This window comes from Neolamprologus multifasciatus, chromosome 23, assembly GCF_963576455.1.
Source record: "Neolamprologus multifasciatus chromosome 23, fNeoMul1.2, whole genome shotgun sequence".
NCBI lineage: Eukaryota > Metazoa > Chordata > Actinopteri > Cichliformes > Cichlidae > Neolamprologus > Neolamprologus multifasciatus.
The window spans coordinates 26,987,378-27,006,098 of NC_140460.1; the positions used below are offsets into that span (position 1 = coordinate 26,987,378).

The 18,721-nt window shown below is 41.4% G+C and overlaps 1 protein-coding gene across 1 annotated transcript in view; it reads right to left on the reverse strand.

Annotated features, from left to right (window-relative positions):
* Positions 1 to 17,781, reverse strand: part of obsl1a (obscurin like cytoskeletal adaptor 1a) — a 20,390-nt gene extending 2,609 nt beyond the window's left edge. The window contains exons 1-24 of the mRNA XM_085151803.1: positions 17,276 to 17,781; positions 14,692 to 15,954; positions 12,319 to 12,588; positions 11,772 to 12,032; positions 11,017 to 11,322; positions 9,777 to 10,043; positions 9,414 to 9,689; positions 8,900 to 9,014; positions 8,534 to 8,694; positions 8,066 to 8,338; positions 7,684 to 7,959; positions 7,305 to 7,580; positions 6,947 to 7,222; positions 5,077 to 5,352; positions 4,719 to 4,988; positions 4,361 to 4,627; positions 4,017 to 4,286; positions 3,636 to 3,902; positions 1,669 to 1,935; positions 1,445 to 1,557; positions 1,161 to 1,314; positions 830 to 991; positions 393 to 497; positions 27 to 293 (exon numbers count right to left, since the gene is read on the reverse strand). Of these exons, the coding sequence (XP_085007929.1) occupies positions 27 to 293; positions 393 to 497; positions 830 to 991; positions 1,161 to 1,314; positions 1,445 to 1,557; positions 1,669 to 1,935; positions 3,636 to 3,902; positions 4,017 to 4,286; positions 4,361 to 4,627; positions 4,719 to 4,988; positions 5,077 to 5,352; positions 6,947 to 7,222; positions 7,305 to 7,580; positions 7,684 to 7,959; positions 8,066 to 8,338; positions 8,534 to 8,694; positions 8,900 to 9,014; positions 9,414 to 9,689; positions 9,777 to 10,043; positions 11,017 to 11,322; positions 11,772 to 12,032; positions 12,319 to 12,588; positions 14,692 to 15,880 (6,364 nt within the window). The 5' untranslated portion in view covers positions 15,881 to 15,954; positions 17,276 to 17,781. The remainder of the gene's footprint in view (positions 1 to 26; positions 294 to 392; positions 498 to 829; positions 992 to 1,160; positions 1,315 to 1,444; positions 1,558 to 1,668; positions 1,936 to 3,635; positions 3,903 to 4,016; positions 4,287 to 4,360; positions 4,628 to 4,718; positions 4,989 to 5,076; positions 5,353 to 6,946; positions 7,223 to 7,304; positions 7,581 to 7,683; positions 7,960 to 8,065; positions 8,339 to 8,533; positions 8,695 to 8,899; positions 9,015 to 9,413; positions 9,690 to 9,776; positions 10,044 to 11,016; positions 11,323 to 11,771; positions 12,033 to 12,318; positions 12,589 to 14,691; positions 15,955 to 17,275) is intronic.
* Positions 17,782 to 18,721: the final 940 nt, after the last annotated feature.

Here is an 18,721-nt window from a genome sequence, read left to right on the forward strand (position 1 = left end):
CGCTTTAGCTTTCCGCCCCAACTTACCTTCCACCATCAGTTTGGCTTTGGAGGTGTGCTCTCCGACCTCAATGCTGTAGGTGCCCTCATCCTCCACAGACACCTGCTGAATCACCAGTTTGTGGGAGCAGCCATCAGCCAGGATTTCCAGTCGGTCTGAGGAAACCAGTTCCTCCCTGCCTTTGTACCAGGTAGCGCTGCAGTGAGGCGAGGAGACATTGCATTCAAGGATCACACGATGTTTCTCCAGAGCTGTTCTGTCTCGCAAGGGCTTTACAATAGAAACTGGAAGTTCTGAAACAAGAGGAAATTCAACATATAGATGATTTTAAGTCACTGATATGGCCAAGAAAAAGGCCAGTAAAGTATTCTGAAGATAAAGAATTAACTTACCCTCTACCTCAAGGTAGGCAGTAGATTCAACATCCCTGGCTACAAAGCGGATTTCTCCAGCATCTTCAGCTTTAACGTTACACATCAGCAGGAAGTGTTTGGTCCCTGGAAGAGAGCAACAATTCTCAGACTTGCCAACAGTGTACAAGTGGTCTTTTGCTCTTTCCAAGTTCGTGCCACCACCAGAGGTACCTCTAAAACTACAAATAGAGAAATTTAAATCCTTCTCCTCTCCAAACGAGGTTTGAGGGTTTTTCCACAGATGGTGATGCCATTTTCTGGAGAACTGATTGGTCAGTAGGCAGTGATTTCATACCTATTGATCTCTAATCTGAAACATAACCTGCTCTGGAGCAGATTAAGGTATTTTACTCTTGTATTATTTATGATTTTATGATTGGTTTCTAAGTCTCATAAAAATGTCTGCCTTCTCTGACCTTCAGTGCGGATTTTGATGGAGCTGGTTGGTCGGATCCTGTGGCCGTCTTTGTACCACTCCCCTGTCACGTCCTCCAGAGAAACCTCACACATGAAGACGGCATTCTGGTCCTCCTGGATGTAAAGATCCTCCAAATCCTGCACTATCTCCAGCTCATGCTCTGCAAGTTAGTTAAAGACGGCAAAAAGATCAGATGGCAAAAGAAGAAAAAAGTTCTTTTCCTTAAAACCACTAGATGGAGGTATTGTATAAGCTTTACTCCAGCTACTCACTGGCTCCAGTTGGTTCAAAATGAGTTGTGTTAAGCCAGTATCTGATCAGAGGCTTACCATAAACCTCCAGCGAACAGGACGTTTTGATTTCCCCTGTGTCGCATGTGTAGGTGCCAGAATCTGCCCGGGAGCACTGCAGGATTTGACAGAACCTCTTACGACCCATTGAGTAGATCCGACAGTTTTTCCCCGGCTTTAGCTCTGAACCGTCCTGAGTCATAGAAAAAAAAAAGTCAAAGGCATTCTTTATTCATTATATCACTCTTAAAACTGTCACCTTGCTGGTATAATAAGACAAAATAAGGGCAAGATTACTGAGAGTATTTACTGGTTGATTTTACCTTAAACCATCTGACTTCAACATTTTGTCGGGAGAATTCACACTCCAGGGTGACAGGAAATTCCTCCTCCACACGGGCATCAGCCAGTGGTTTCAAGATGGACACTGGTGTTTCTGTCAGTTTAGTCAGTCCAGTCAATCAGTCAGTGAACTACTTGATGAGCCATGATTTAGAATAAAAGGTGTAAAAAGTGAAACCAGTGAGCTTCACGGGCTTGTATTTACCTTTGACTGTGAGCCTCGCTGTGGTGCGCGCTCCTTCAGCTGAGAAGACGATGGTGCCTGTGTCCTCCAGAGTAAGGTTGGACAAGGTGAGGCCGTGAACTTGTCCATTGGTGCTCACCCTACACTGGTTGTTTGGCTTGACCCGAATGCCGTCCTTTTGCCAGCTGCCCTCCACATCTGTGTGCGACAGCTCCACCACAAAGGAGGCAGTCTCTCGTTCAAAGGTTTCTTGGTCAGTCAGACCTTTGCGGATGGCGATTTTACGGGCTGCACAAGAGTAGATTAGTGAAAGCGGTGAGAGGACTGTCATTATACCAACCATAATTATCAAATTATAAATCAAATAAATATCTATTAAATCGTTGAAAAAATTATTTTAAAAAACAGAGAATTCTTTTTTTTGCAAACTGTATTTTGCTGATATGCATTTGAAAGCCAAGATTGTGTTTCAAGGACAACTGAAGGTTGTGCAAATATAGACAGAGCTCAGTTTATCATGTTACAAAAACACTAGCAGGAGCAGTCCACTGTCACTGTGTCACTCTTGTACACGGCTGAATAACAGCATGGCTGTGTTTCAAAAGCCTTTTCACACTTACAGGTCTGGCTCGGCTATTCATAGTACTTTTTTACACTCTGACATGCTGTGAAAAACACCTTCAGTGTGTACTGTTCTTTAGGCCCGAGCTCATCTGTGTCAGAAGAGATACCAATCACAAACTCACAAGGTACACTGGCTTCTGAAATGTCTTGTTTTATAGTCTTCAGAGCCGAGTAAGTACTGGAAGTATCTGGCTAGTGTTCTTTCTGCCTCCTTTGATCTTATTTATTCACACCGCGGTTAGCTTTGAACAGTTAAATCCAGACACAATAAGCAATTTTAGGAAAAGTTCATTTCTTCACTCGCTATTTATAGAATAAATAAAAAGGCTTGTTGCATTTCAAATCAACATGAGCTTTCTCCAAAATGCTTTTTATCGTCTTAAGTTGTTTGGACATATATTATATGATTACTGCATATTTTTGGCTTTATGTACTTTTCTATATGTGCTTTTCTGAAAAGTGGTAAGGTGTTTTTTTCTTTTTGCATGTTTTAAAATCCTGAAAACTTCACTGGTGTCTCTTCCCATAAAAATGAATTAGGATCTGTAATTTGAGACAGATACGAGATAAGAGTGTCAGCCCATTAAAATATGAAAAAACAAAAAATCAAACAAATTAACACACACTAATAAAAAAAAAAAACACTTCGCAGAACAAACAACAGTTTCGAGGTGTATATAGTTATATAAAAATACAAATTAAACATTTCGAATATTTTTTAACACGAAAATTTGATCACAAAATTTAAGAAAATGCTTTTTTCATTCAATATTTTTACTCGTGCTTTGAGCAAATATGATGAGTTCAACTAAAAAAATCAAAATATCAGAAAATGGTGCAGAAAAATCTGAAGTTTCCAAATCTAATCTAACCAGTGTGAAGCCCAGTCTAGCTATGATTTTGAGACCTAATGCCCTGGATGAGTCTGATAAAATGTATCTCAGATTAAAGTATACTAAAAGGGATTGAAACCTGAGATCAATAGTTCGGTAGAAACCCTAACCCTAATGACACAACTGCATTGGCAGTTCGTCTTGTAACCGGAAGGTTGCCGGTTCGAGCCCTGGCTCGGACAGTCTCGGTCGTTGTGTCCTTGGGCAAGACACTTCACCTACCGCCTACTGGTGATGGCCAGAGGGGCCGATGGCGCGATATGGCAGCCTCACTTCTGTCAGTCTGCCCCAGGGCAGCTGTGGCTACAACTGTAGCTGCCTCCACCAGTGTGTGAATGTGAGAGTGAATGAATAGTGGAATTGTACAGTGCTTGAGGGCCCCGAAAAGCGCTAAATAAATGCAATCCATTATTATCATTATTATTATGTCTGGATAAAAGTGTTATTCATACCCTGCTGCAGTTCACTTACGTTCTACATTGAGTTTGACCTGCGTCCGGTCATGCAGAGTCTCGCACCGGTAAGTCCCCCTGTCCGACAGAGTCAGGTTGTGGATGGTGAGACTGCGTTTGCAGCCGTTCTGGGCCAGCGTGTGTCGGGGACCAGACTGGATAACCACCCCCTGCCTCATCCACTGGACCTCACCGGCCTCCAGGCTAATCTCTGCCTCCAAAGTGGCATCACCAAACTCCTCTGCCATAACAGCTTCCATTTTCTTAGTGAACATGACCTGAGCCTCTTAACATTACAAGAGGCAGAAAAAAATGATCAACTGCTGGTACTTTTAGAACACAGATAGAAGATAGATGGATGGATTTTAATGTCTCTTTTAACCTTGACGATTGGTCTTACCCTGAACTTTGAGGCTGGCTTTGCTCATTTGTCCTTCAGCTTCTGCTGTAATTTTTGAGCAGTCCAGCATCTGGCACTTTTTAATCACCAAGGTGTGGCACAGGCCATTGTGGGTTGCCTGGAAACGATCACCCAGAGTGATAGGCTCATTGTCCATGAGCCAGACCAGCTGGACATCCTCTGGGGAAACCACACACTTAAAGGTGGCATCTTCTCCTTCCAGCACTGTAGTGTTGTGGAGTTCAGTGAGGAACTCAATGACTCGGGGCACTGAAAAGACAAAAGTTATGAAGCTGCTACCTCATTGAAAAGAGGAGAGGAACTCTATTTCAATGCATACTTACTTTCTACCCTCAGTTTTGCAACAGTCCGGTCATCTCTGGACTCACAGGTATACTCGCCAGCATCCTCTCGAGATAGACGATGAATGGTCAAGCTTCTTTCGACTCCATCTGCCCTAATGGAGAATCTCCTGTTTGGGACCACTTCTACTCCATTCCTTAACCACTGGACGTCCGCTTTTGGCTTGCACACCTCACACCGAAGGGTCACCATACCATCAGCGTGGGCCACAGTGTCTCTAAGTGGCTTTGTGAACTTAATTCTCATTTCTGTAATACAGAAAATCAAAGTTGATATGAGAAGATAGGCCAGACTGAGGCTTTCTACAAAGCTGTTCAAAATGCAAAACAAAATTTTAACCTTTCACCAGCAGGCTGAAGTGCATCTGGTCTGTGTTGATGTCGCAGGTGTACTCGCCGGCATCAGAGCGTCTCAAAGGCTCGATAGTAAAAGTGCGTTTATGGCCCTCCATGAGTGCTCGGTAACGATCACCTTCAGCAGGCGACCAGTCTTTCATCCAGCGCACTAGAGCGCTTTCCTTGGAAACATAGCTTGTCAAGGTCACGCTCTCTGCTTCGTAACCCGTCACAACAATGTCATCCTCCTTGTTCACAAATGTAACTGGAGTCTCTTTGATAGAAAAGAAAATTTAAAAGAACGTTACATGACCTTTTTTCTCTTCTTTAAAGCTGTGAAGGTTTACTTTGTGGATTCGTACCTTGAATGCGTATAACGCTGACCATCTTGTCATCCACAGCGTCACACACATACTTTCCAGAATCAGAAGGCTGAACACAGGAAATGATGATTTTCCTCAGTGTCCCATAGCTTTCAATATAGGTCCGGTCATCACTGGTGAGAAGCCTGTCATTACAATACCACTGGACAGGGGCATTAGCACGAGATACCTCACAGGCCAGGATCAGGTCATCGCCTGCCATCATTTCCTGGTATTCAAGGTCATTTGAGTTTCCAACAATGGTCACTGGAGGCTCTGAGGGAAGAAGATGGATTTATTCATGCAAGGTTTTGCCAGAAATATCCTTTTGAAAAATATGTACATACAGAGATAGCTCTTTTGTGATAATATCATGCCAGTGGAAGGCAAAATTATAACTACTTGATCCTGCCAGATACTAGCTGCCGTTTTGAAATGTTTTCAAAAATGTTTTCAAAAAGTCCAAGGCAAGATGCTTAGCCTTATCCCTTTCAAAAAATAAGTTTAGCCTTTTATTTAAATAAATGTTTAAAAAGTACTTGAAAAACAGCTAACTGCTTATCTTCATTGGAATGGTATGTATAAAACTTAACAGTTCAGAATTCCTCTCAGAAACAGCATTGACATGAAGGTTATGAATAACCTTGTCATGGCCTCTGACAGAACGGAGTCTCTCAGAGACATTCTGTTCATGTAGATCGGACTTCCAGTTGTGCTAGGACGAATTCTATTTACATTATAAATGCTCCTCTTAAGCAGTAACATTAGAAACCATAGCATACAATTGCATTGCTATGCAGATGATACCCAGCTCTATGTGTCAATAAAGCTACATGAAACACCTATTAGTTAAACTGCAGGCATAAAGGCCCATATAACCTCTAAGTTCAAATAAAAATTTGACTATTTTACTTTGCTTAAAAATCTTAGTAACATGGTATCTAACCAGATACAGTCCCAATCAAAAGCTTAAGACCCCTTGAAAAATGGCAAAAACTCATATTTGCATGGTGGGATCTTAAAAAGTCAAAAAAGTTCCCTTTTTGAACATGGTCGGGTTGTTAAACTGCACAAGCAGGGTCTCTCACAGAGTGCCATCGCTGCTGAGGTGGGACGCAGTAAGACAGTCATTTGGAATTTCTTAAATGAATCTGAGGGTTATGATGGAAGACCCAAAAACATTTCACCAGCACTGAGCCAGAGGATCCAATTGGCTGTCCGTCAAGACACTGGACGATTCTTGACCCAAATTAAGGCCATTATTGGTGCTGACTGCAGCCCCATAACCTTCAGACCGCATATGAGACTGAAGGGCTTCAAAAACAAAATAACATCTTCAAATGCCTCGTCTCCTTGAACGCCACAGAACTGACCGTTTGGACTGTTTGGACATGAGGTGGTAGAAAGTTTTATTTTCTGATGAGAAAAAATCCTGATGGTTTCCAGTGTTACTTGCATGACAAGCAGATCCCACCTGTGATGTTTTTTATGCACCATAGTAGGTGCTTTTTCCTGTAAAACAGCCTGTTTCAGTTTAAGTGTTGTTTTCAATAAATTGCATGCTCAAAAAAATGTTTTGTCTCACTCCCATTTCTTCTTGTTGCGTGTTGAAGCTCTACCTGGAACCTTGTTAAGATCCAACCATGCGAAATATGATATTTTGCCATTTCCAAGTGGTCTTAAACTTTTGATTGGGACTGTATTTACCATGGATGGCATTGTTTTCACCTGCAGTAACCATGTGAGGAAACTTGGAGTCCTTTTTGACCAGGATATGTATTTCAATGTGCATATTAAACAAATATGCACGACTGCTTTCTGAGAAAAAATTAAAAAAGAAGAAAAATACATTCAGCCAGATTAACCTTACCTTCTACTGTAACTTGGAAGCTGATACTGTCATCTCCGACATCCAAAAAATATTCTCCTGAATCTTCGAGTTCAGCATTGAGGATGACGAGCGAGCGGAAAGGACCTTCTTCCTCTTCACAGAACCTTTCATCACCCTGAACACGACAGCCATCCTTGTACCATTTGGCGACAGCATTGGCTCTGGAGAGCTCACACTCCAGCACAATGTCATCAGAAATCAAAAACTTTAGGTTGTTCTTGATCTCTGACTTTCTTAAAATCTTTACTGGTGGCTCTGAGGACACAGAATTGAACATTTATCTTTAAATTTCACAATGGGTCAGAAAACTCATACCGAGGCAATTGCTGCATCTTACCTGAAACTTTAACCTGGAAATCAATTTTATCATCCATAGCGTCACAAGTGTATTTGCCAGAATCCTCAGGAGTGGGAGAGTGAATTGTCAAACGACGAATGAGCCCATCTTCTGTGATGGTGACATTGCTGCTTTGCTGAATTTCTTCACCATTTATCAGCCACTTGACTTCTGCATTTGGTCGGGACACCTCAATCTCTAGAATCACTGGTTTGCCAGCAAGACTCTCCAGTTTGTCAGCTATGTCTTTGGGGCAAGTTAGCGTTACTGGTGGCTCTAAGTGAAGCAAAGAGAAATAAAGTATGTAAAATGTAATGTGATGATTCGTTTATTGAATGTATAGACCATAAATAATTAGCCTGAATGTATGCCTGTTTACCTGTAATAGTTACTAGGAAAGCCAAAGAGTCATCTTCTGTGTCACATACATACTCCCCCGTGTCGTGCACAGTGGTTATGGGTATAATGAGCCTCCGTTGGGCCCCGTCCACCTCCAGGATCAAGTTGTGCCCTGCCTCTACTTCTAGACCGTCTTTAAACCAGCGCACAGGAGCATCCGCCTTTGAGATCTCACAGCTGAGCTCCAGCCTCTCTGATGCCAAGTGAGTCAGTTCCAGCTCTGATTCACTGGGATAAATGATTCTTACTGGTGGATCTAGTACAAGTGAAAGATATTAAAAGATAAGCATTTAAACTTATTTTATAGATTCTCTATGTTTCAATTTGATATCTGTCAGAAGAGGTGAGCACTAAAGTTTTACCTTTAACACCAACTTGGAAGAAGATGGAGTCTCCATCTGTTTCACAGACATACTCTCCAGCATCCTCCTCTGAGCTGCAGAGAATTGTCAGCCTCCTGTAAGGGCCTTCTGATATCAGCTGGATGTTTTCACTCTCTGCCACCTGCAGGCCATCCTTGAACCATCGCACCTTCCCCCTGGAGCGAGACAGCTCGCACTGCAGGTGGACCTCCTCTGAGATGTAGCTCTCCATCACCACATCGTCTTTAGGTTCCACTATCATCACTGGAGGCTCTGTGTTTTTTGTTTGAGGAATAAGAGCGAGGTCAAATGATGCTCATAATGAATTAATAATCTATTTGTTCCACAATGCCACCTTTAATCTTTTTATTCTCATTTTAAAACTTCAGGGCCAAAACACAGCCAAAATATGTTGTTAAATGCCTTTTGTTTTTACCAACAGGAGTTGGAGGAGAAAGGTCAGTGTACCTCGGACATTGACTGTGAACTCCATGCTGCTGTTTCCTGCCTGGCAAGTATAACTTCCAGCATCTGAGGTCTCTGCAGAGCGGATAATTAACCTCCTCATGGTTCCTTCTGCCTGCAGAGTTATGTTGTCACTGGGCTTGATCTCACAGCCGTCTTTATACCTGGGACACAGACACAGATAACCGTAAAGAGTCTCAAAGAGTTTGTTTTATTTACATTAATAAAAAACCTGTGTCCTACTAAGAGGTTGATTGTGCAGTAAACAAAATGATGCAGGGAGTATTTGAACAGTTAGACACTGGAAACACAGAAGATCTACAGATCTGTCTTTATTTGCAAACAGGAATTCTTCAGTCATCGTCTTACCACACAACTTCAGCATCATCTCTGGAGACATGGCAGACCAGCACCACAGGGTCCAACTCCATGCTGCTCTTATGAAGTTCATCCTCAGCGACCGGACTGAAATCCACCGGAGGACCTTAAAACAGGGTAGAAGGAAGACTGCACGTCAATGGCTGGAGCTCAAGGTATTACATGAACTAGCCCTCTAAAAATTGGTGTGATTCTTGGTATGGTTTAATAATAAGCCCAGATGTGGTCCAAATGTGTTAGCACAGGTTTTAAACAAGGTTTTGGTTTCTTACAAGACATAAAAATCAGTCAGAGACACAGTTGTTTATATTCAGTGTCACTTAATAATCCAAGAAACATCAGTATTTTCATGATATGAAATCCAGATAGTATATTAAGTATGAATTTTTCTGTATAAGAAAATGAACATGTGATTCTTTAAGTAAATATAACAAAATGGTCAATTAATATCCATGTTGATGTTAAAGAGGCTCATCAGCATGTCATCTGTTCATAAACCAATTACCTGCAACATCCACATTGAATGTGATGACATCCCCTGAAGTTTCACATGTGTAAACTCCAGAGTGAGATTCCTCAGCTGACTGGATCACGATCCTCCTCATATTCCCATCCGCCTGGATGTTTAGACCATCTGAGACCTGAAGCTCCTTGCCATCTTTGAACCAGGATACTTTTGCAAACGGGTGGGAGACTTCACAGTAGAGTACAATGGCATCCCCTATGTCCACCTTTTTCTTGCTGTCTAACTCTGACAGAGGACTGAATTTCATCACGGCAGCTGATGAAAAAAAGGAATGAACACAGAATTAAGCAAACTTAAAAAAAATGCATCAATCACAGGTTTTTCAGAGGTTTTTACACCTACGTTTAACGTTGAGCACAGCGGAATCCCTGACTCCGTTAGCTATGAAGGTGACCTCTGCTTCATCCTCTGTCATGCGACTTTCATGGATCACCACTGAGTGCTTTGTTTGATTGTGTTGTATTGAATATCGTCCGCCGTGCTGCAGTTGAGCACTATTGAGAAACCAGGTTCCAACCATTGGGGCAGACAATTCAATGGAGAAGCGAGCATCTTGTCCTTCTACAACCTCACAGCTTTGGAGGCGGCTGAGGATCTTGGGCCCAGGAACTAGGAAGTACAGAAGAAGTACAGTACAGGTATTAGTCAATTAAGCCTGACAGATATGTTGGCCTTAATGATGTTAGCTATTTGCACATATATTGGCACCAGAATTTACAACAGAATTAAAAAGTAAAGAAGAGACAGGAAAAATGTGTTTCTACTATGTTATGTGTTGATTTTGCACAGCTTGCATAGTCCGCCACCAGATGGCGCTCTGCAACTTCCCTGTTGCTTCCCTGGCAACAATGTCTGAACTGCCACAAAATATCAACCAGCTGATCCAAGCAGATCTGGCAGTGCATAAATGACTAATACACGACTTGTTGGGACATTAAAACAAGATTATTTTTAAACTCATTGTCATTTTATCATTGGTGTCTGAAAGAAAAAAATATTGGTCCATATTTTTAAATTGCTCAATTTAGTCCTATAAACATATCCTATGTCGTACACTATTAGTCAACAAATAATGTGTAGTTTACTCTAGAAAATTACAGGAAAGTGCTGGAAGTTAAATTTACCAGAAGGAAATTGTCATTTTACGGTACTGTCAGCTGTTTGGTTGTCATCATATTAGTTCTCTTACTCCAGTCTACATAATATCTACGTTTATCACTGATAAATATAACTACATTGTCCTTGTTCGCTTAAACCTTAACACTTTTCTTTGCCACACTGGAGACCACATCAAACACCCACAACAAATTTAAGTACAATATAACTGAAATAACCATAATTAAAAGAAGAAAAATGATTAACATTTATATGCCCATGGTTACTCAGCAAGTTAAAAAACAAACGCTCTACCTAAAAATGTATACAGTTTTGTGTTTCATATTTTTTACCCTTAAAGTAAACTGTAGTGTTTTTGAATAAAATTATATTCACCTCAAAGAAGAGTTTCAAGTAAAACTTAAAAAAAAATGATCAAAACATTTAATATATCTGTATGTAAAATCTGTCGTCGTTGTGTCCTCACCCAGATGGACAACTTTGGGAAACTCCACATGGCCGCTTCGTCCATATTTGTTAATGCAGCAAACTCTGAAACGGTAGTTGCCCTCGCATGGTACGATGTCACCGGTGACCTCAGCTGAGGTGACGGTCTCTGAGGTGAAACACTTCTGCCATTCCTGAGAACCCACTTCTTGCATCTCCAGCACAAACACAGAGCGGGTGGAGGTCTGACTACTGGGAGCGGGATCCCAGTTAAGTAGCGCACTGTTGGGTCTGTCTACATCCATTTTGACTCCCACCGGACAGATAGGTGGGCAGTGTCGTGTGGCTGAAAGACAAAGAAGAAAAAAGAATGTAATAAGGGTGGTTTGATAAAAGGCTGATTGTCAGGCATCATTACATCCACTGAAACTATTTAGTTAATTAGTATAGAAGCAGAAGCAATAATTGTAATGTATTATTAGAAAAATGTAAAAATAATTAAATAAAAATACATTTTAATGTCTTAAAATTAATACATTTAGACAAGTGAGCCTACATTTTTGCATATGACTCCTTATAAAAATACACTTGCCATGAGAGTTCCCACTCTCACCCCCAGCAAAAACACTGAATGTAACAAAAGACTCTTAAAAACTCTTAAATCACAAATGATCCTGCAACAAATAAACCTGAAATAAATGTTTATTTAAATCTCAAACACAACCTTCAAAGCTTTTCTTCAAATCAAGGCAAAAAACCTTAACAAACATTTACACAAAGTGTTTGCTAAATTACCTTTGACTTTGAGGCGTGATGAAGTCTTGGATCGTCCTGCGACAAATGTCACAACTCCCGAGTCGTGATAGGCCACGTTGACAAAGACCAGAATGTGAGTTTTGCCAAAAGACTTGAGGATTGTTTGGTGTGTTTCATGTAGCTTCAACCCGTCTTTGAACCAGTGGACCTCCATGTCGTCGTTCTCCACCTCCACGCAGAAGGCTGCGTTCTCACCCTCCAGGACCTCCAGCTTTCGTGGAAGCTTACGGACAATAGTACCTGTACGGATAAAGATTAATGCGTACTTAAATTTCTTAAGCAAATAGTTTTTCGAAATAAGCTTAAAAGCTGCATCAGGTAGTTTCCCCTTTTGACCACACACTGTGCTAGCAGGTGTTTATACAGAGATCATTTAGCTTGAAATGATGACATGAATGGATATCATTAAGTTAATGCGATAAAGCAAGTGTGCATTGAAATTTTGTCTTCCTGAAGTACTAGTCCTAGAAATACTATCCCTTTTTACAGTAATTTGATGCACCGTAGCCTATTTTTCACAGTGTACCTTTAACTGAGAGCTCAGCAATGCTCTTTGCTCCATCAGGCATCTCACAGAGGTAGACTCCATCATCGTCTGTTCCCACATCGTGAATAGTGAGTCTTCGTTTGGTTCCTTTCTGCTCCATCCCATATTTATTGCTCGGCATCAGCCTCTGGTCTTCCAGGTACCAGGCAGCTGGGAGTGACTCATCAGGTACCTCACACTCAAGCACGGCAACGTCCCGCTCTTTCACCTCCACGTCTTTTAACGGGCGCCTGAACCGCACGGCAGGGCCTGAAGAATAATATAACTAGTGGATGAATCGTACATATATATGGGTACATGTGTGCAAGGATTGATGGAGATGCCAAACAAGAAGCTGTTTCGCAGTGCTAGCGTAGATTTAGGAGACAGCTCAAATTCACTGCATTGGCAGCAGGCCTAGAAAAACTCAAACTCAAAATAATAATTAAAATGTAATGTGTGGAAATGAAAAATTTTAGTGCAAACACTTAATTTTTGATTCTCTTTTGCTACCATATAATAGTTTTCAAGCAGTGATTAGCAGTGGTAATGTTCCTTCATGTTATCTGTATGTTAATGACTGGCATGTTGAGCCCATTAACCAAATTGACTCTTATGGTAGAGGCAGCTCACAGATGCAGAATGAATCACATATGAATGGGGTAGCATTTTAACTATGCACAGCCCTCACAATTGCAGCTAATGGTATAATGTTTTATTAGTATGGTTTAAGATATGCCCTCATTTATTGTAACTGGAGATATACATATTTATTTCAGTTGTCCATTTTCAGTGACTAGTGTCTTGAAAAGAAAGACATTTCTTTTGTGTTATTCAAAAGGTCCCAACAGCATGAAAGCAATTTAATCCGCTTTAAGGGATAATATTTGGTACAATGAAGTGTTTTCTACACTCAAAAAAAAAGAAATTGGGTGGTTGTTACATGTAAAAGATTCAAACTTGTAATTTCAACTAAATAATTTCATGTTTCTATGGTGAACATGATTAAATCGTGTAGCATCTGCATGAAATTCAGCAACTTCATTTGTTCTTGTTGAGATGACATGATACAATCTAGTAAGAGTGGTTAGTTGCCTGTACTCACGAAATTCACAAGATCATATTAGATGTCAAACTGCAGGAAAATTGCTGGTGTTTTAAGAGGCAGACAGCTACACCCACACCTAAATATGCTATTGCTATTTATTGTGGTTTAACCTGTCAAGGACAAAAACGTACAGAAAATTCTGCATCAAGCCTTGTAATCATAGCTTTCCTAGTTTTGTTAAGCCTGGGTTGACAGCTTGGTGGTGTAATGGTTAGTGCTGTTGCCTCACAACAAGAAGGGCCTGGGTTCAAATCCACAATCTGGCTAGTTTGCAGTGTGTAATTAGAGTTAGGTTAGGTTAACTGGTGATTATAAATTACCCATGAATGTAAGTGCAAATGGTTGTTTGTCTGTATGAAATCATCAACCTGCATATTGGTTCATTAAGCAAGACTAGTAGTAATTGCCTTGATTAACAAAGTAGGTGTTCAAACAACAAGATTTCATTGCGTTTTCCTGAAGTTTTTAACTTGTGTAGAATGAATTAAAACAAATTTCACTCTACATACTTAAATAAATCCCTTCAAGTCAATGTAAGTATACTACGTTGATCCATCGTAATCTGATTACATCAAACCATCCATCCATCCATTCGCTTCCGCTTCTCCTTTTCAGGGTCGCGGGGGGCGCTGGAGCCTATCCCAGCTGTCATAGGGCGAGAGGTGGGGTACACCCTGGACAGGTCGCCAGTCTGTCGCAGGGCCAACACACAGGGACAGACAACCATTCACACTCACATTCACTCCCACATTCACACCTACTGACAATTTGGATTATCCAATTAACCTATCCCCACAAGCTGCATGTCTTTGCATGTCTTTGGACGGTGGGAGGAAGCCGGAGTACCCGGAGGGGAACCCACGCAAACACGGGGAGAACATGCAAACTCCACACAGAAAGACCCCGGCCTGATGGTGGAATTGAACTCAGGACCTTCTTGCTGTGCGGCAACAGAGCTAACCACCGTGCCACCATGCTGTCAAACCACCAGTTGGTTAAATCACATGGAAAAAGGTGCCATGATTAAATTGTGTTCATCCAACAACAGATTTTTTTGAGTGTAGGTGGTTATTTTCAGAGGTTTTATAATAATGTTTCAATGTTAATCACCTTCTGTGGTTTTCTTTTACTCCTTTAATCACTTTTTCCATTTACTTGTAGCAACACAGAGGACTAACATTATTTGGGTTAAATATTGTTCAAGAAGAATATCACATGTCATGTTCTTCCATGAAGGTTGCAGAAAAAAGAACAGGTTGCCATACCTTTGACGGACAGGTGAACGGCACTTAGGGTGTTTCCCAGCGCATTTGATGCTGCACACACATACAACCCTGTGTCCTGCACTTTACAGTACAGCACCTTCAGGGTGTAGTAGCCCTCTCTGTCCTCAAATATCAGATGACGTCTGTCAGGCTCTAGGGGAACTCCATCTTTCTTCCAGATGATCTCAGGTTTTGGCTTCCCTGTTACAAAGCAGCGAAACTTGGCGTGTTTCCCCTCCGCTACTGCAAATTTCTTCACTTTTGACGCATCGACAGGTGGCTCTGCTGTGATCCTTGACAAACTGGGCCTCCCACCCCTGTGCTTTGGTGACCACTGGCTGTTAGTGTGACTGGTCGAGGATGTTTTGCTGTCCCCTCGTTCTGGTACAGGCTCGACAAGAAGGACGGCCCCAGCCAGGGCCTCACCATGGCAGTTAACGGCCTTGCAGGTGTAGACGCCTTTGTCTGGCATACGCGTCCGATATATCTTGAGTTGGAACCAGCCACCATCTTCATTTCTCATGCTGAAGTGAGAACTCTCAAAGATGTCATTGAGTTTCTTCCCATCCTTTTCCCAAATCACCTCTGGCAGAGGGGTCCCCCAGATTTTACAGGAGAAGGCAGCATCTTCGCCCCGATCCACACGCAGAGACAGGGGCTTGATGAGGAATCGCGGTCTGTCATCAGATGTTAGATCAACCCCTGCTTGGTTTTTGCTTAGCCTGCTGTTCCATTCTTCATTCAGTTCCCCTCCATTTGCCTTGCAGTGTTCACCATTTTGCACTGCATTGTAGCCATTTATGTGTCCCACAAATTCTCCATTTTCTTGCATAGATTGCGCCCCACCATTGACCACTAACTGTCTTGCGTCCTCTTCTTGTTGCTGGGCCTCTCCTTCAACTTTAAGTGAGGCTGCTGCATAGGTTTCTCCTATGCTATTTCTAGCCTTGCAGATGTACTGGCCAGCATCCTGCTGGGTCACTCTGGTGATGGTCAGCAAGTAAACCTTTCCCTCCTCCGAGATCTTGTAGCGTCCTTCAGACAGGATCTGGACATTTTTGCGTTCCCAGATCACATCTGGGCGTGGGTCTCCACCGATTTGGCACTTCAGTGTTGCATCTGTTCCACACTGGGCCACTACAGGACGTGGATAGCCTAAAACACGAGGTGCACCACCAAAAATATCCATGGTGATGTCACCTTTTGTTTGGGTCGAATGAAGAAATTTCTTCTCAAAATGATCTTCTTCTGTTTTGTAAAGTGCTGAAAGAGAAAGAAGATTATTAGTTTAGTAGATGATTAAAATCTTCCATGAGTGCAGCTTTTGAGTTCAAACCCCAAAGCACCATCTAAACAGTAACTGTGTGGTTATTGTGTCCCAGATGGGTTCATCAGTAATCTGACTCAAACTGAAAGCAGAATGAAGAGTTTTATAAAATACAATAAAATTATTAATCTCCATTTATTCCACGGTGTATCTTTTTCCTGCCTTCCTCCTCCCATCGCCAACCTTTCATGGCCGCCCCTCCCTGAGTTTGGTTCTGCTGAAGGTTGAAAAAAGGGAGTTTTTCCTTTCCACTCTCGCCAAGTGCTTGGTCTTCTGATTGTGGGGGTTTCTCTCCATTATTGTAGTGTTTTTACCTTACAATATAAAGTGTGTTGAAGTGACAGTTGTTGTTATTTGGCACCATTTAAATAAAACTGAATTAAATCAAATTTAAAAAAAAATTCAGAATACTCAATATAGTTCCCAAAGCTGAAGTAAAGAAGTTTAGTGGTTTTGCGAGGTGGGTATTGAGCAAACACTTTTGGTTGTCTCACAGCTGGTGCTGTAGCTCAGTGAAGAGTGTATTTATAAAACAGTCTGTCCAAAAAAAGATGCTGGAGCCTCTGTGTCACATAGCACACACAAACACACCTGCAGTCACTAACTAGGACCAACTAATCTCTTATATACATTCATGTGTACAGAATGTTGTTTGCAGTCTTACTGTTGGCTTCTCTTTGTCAGCTCATTGTAACATTCTAGCAACAACTTAAACAATTCAGTATATAAAGCAAGGGTGTCAAACATAAAGTCTGGGGGCAAGGACTCCAATCGAGCCCACTTGACAGCTTTTGAAAATGTGAAGGAAGTAATAGATTTTGACTTATAACTGTATTTTTACAGCCTTTATGACTGATACAAATCTGCCCCATTACCATTCACACTAAGCCAAAGTAATTTAGTAATAGATAAACACAATGTCAAATGAGTTTGACATCCCTGATCTAAAGCTTTAGCCTCCATTTGTAATGCAGCTGCCTCTTGTCTCTTTTCATAGCTCATTTGTTTCCTCTGTGTTGTCACCACCTTTCTTTTTGCTTTGAGAATGGCAGCCATTTGTTCTCTGTGACACATCATGCTTGGAAATCATCTAAAGAGCATAAAGTCATACAACTTTATGACAAGTAGAGGCACATCCCAAGCTCAGTCAGTCTTAGAATGTTTTGTTGGCACATGTAAAGAAAAGATCCTCCTCAGGCATTTTCAGGAGAGAGTTACACAGTGACACAAAAAAAAGAGTTCAGAGGATAGACTTACCGCTTTAAGAAATGCTGTCTTTATAGCATTTGTCTCTCTTGTGATGCCTTAAAATGTTATTCTTAAAATTACAAGCTGGCATCAGTTTACTTGGATGATCTTTGGTTAGGTTAGCATTCAAGAAGCACGTTTAGAGTCTTCAGCTCATGTTCCTTGTTTTCCTGGTTTGTCTTGTTTGGAGCACCTGCTGGTCACTGAACACCAACGCAGCTGAGAAAAATGGTATCTTCCATTCACATTTGGTGGTCCAGAGTCATAGTAATATCTTAGTTGTGTCCCCTCAGTCTGGTGTTGGGTTGCAGGTGGCAAGGAGTAAAATGACCACAGCCTTTCAGCTGAGTGTCTGGTTTATGCGTCAGCTCTGATACTGTCATTGTCCAATAGCTAAAGAGTGTGGTGTGAGAGAGAGTGAGCTGGAATTGGTGGTGGGGGGCAGTAAATGCTTTTGCAGCTGCTGCCACTGCAAGCCACCCCTAAAAATACCAGCAGCTTCAATGACACTGGGCCAGATAAAGTTAGGCTCCCCATTGACAGGCTATGGTTCGCTGAAGATAGAAGGGGGCCGAGCTCTGCGATGGATCACTCAGCTTAAAAGATATCCTGAGTTAAACCTTTAGAAGAGAAAGGACGCCCTGCCTGCTGGAGCTCCTTGCCTCATGAGTCACGCTGACCCATAAATAGGGTCAAATTAGTGTCACACATTAGAAAATGGTTTATACTGAGGGATGATCAACAGATGGAAATGAAACAAAGAGTTTGGTGTCATGATAATGCAATTCACGCTAAAAAGATAAAAGACTATGTCATGACATTTCAGATACACGGCCATATATATATTATCTTAGTACTGCATCATCAGTTAATGTTACACAATTGTAACATAGTAACTACCATCATTTTTGTAACCAAGCATTGTTAACAACTCATATTAATACGCTCCACGCCCTGCGCTTCATCTCTCTTTTTGTGTGTCAAAAATGTTTGTATGTTTGTATTTCAGCACATATTAAGAATTGAAAAATCTGTTCTCAGTGATAAATGAGTTATATGTAGACCGATATAACACTGTGATTTGAAGAGAATTAATACAAAAATTTCACAAGGTGATAACACTTATTTTAATTCAGGCCCCTTTGTGGTACAAGTCTGGACAGGTAGGTGATTCAGAAGATTATAAATTGTGGGAAAAACTTAAAACATGAAACAAGATGCGTAACATACAACTGGCGTCAGATTTCAAACTACGTGATCAAAAACTACTCACCTCTCCAGTTGTGTCTAAAAGATACACAGTATAGGTGAGCAGTACATGAACACTAAACCCATGTCGTCATCTTAGTATTTTTATTTCCCCCTGCGAGCACGGGTGCTTGTTCACTTATCAATTGTCTCCTTCCGTGGCAGATTTGAATTTGGTGTTGACACATATTGCCTGCATTCTCAGAC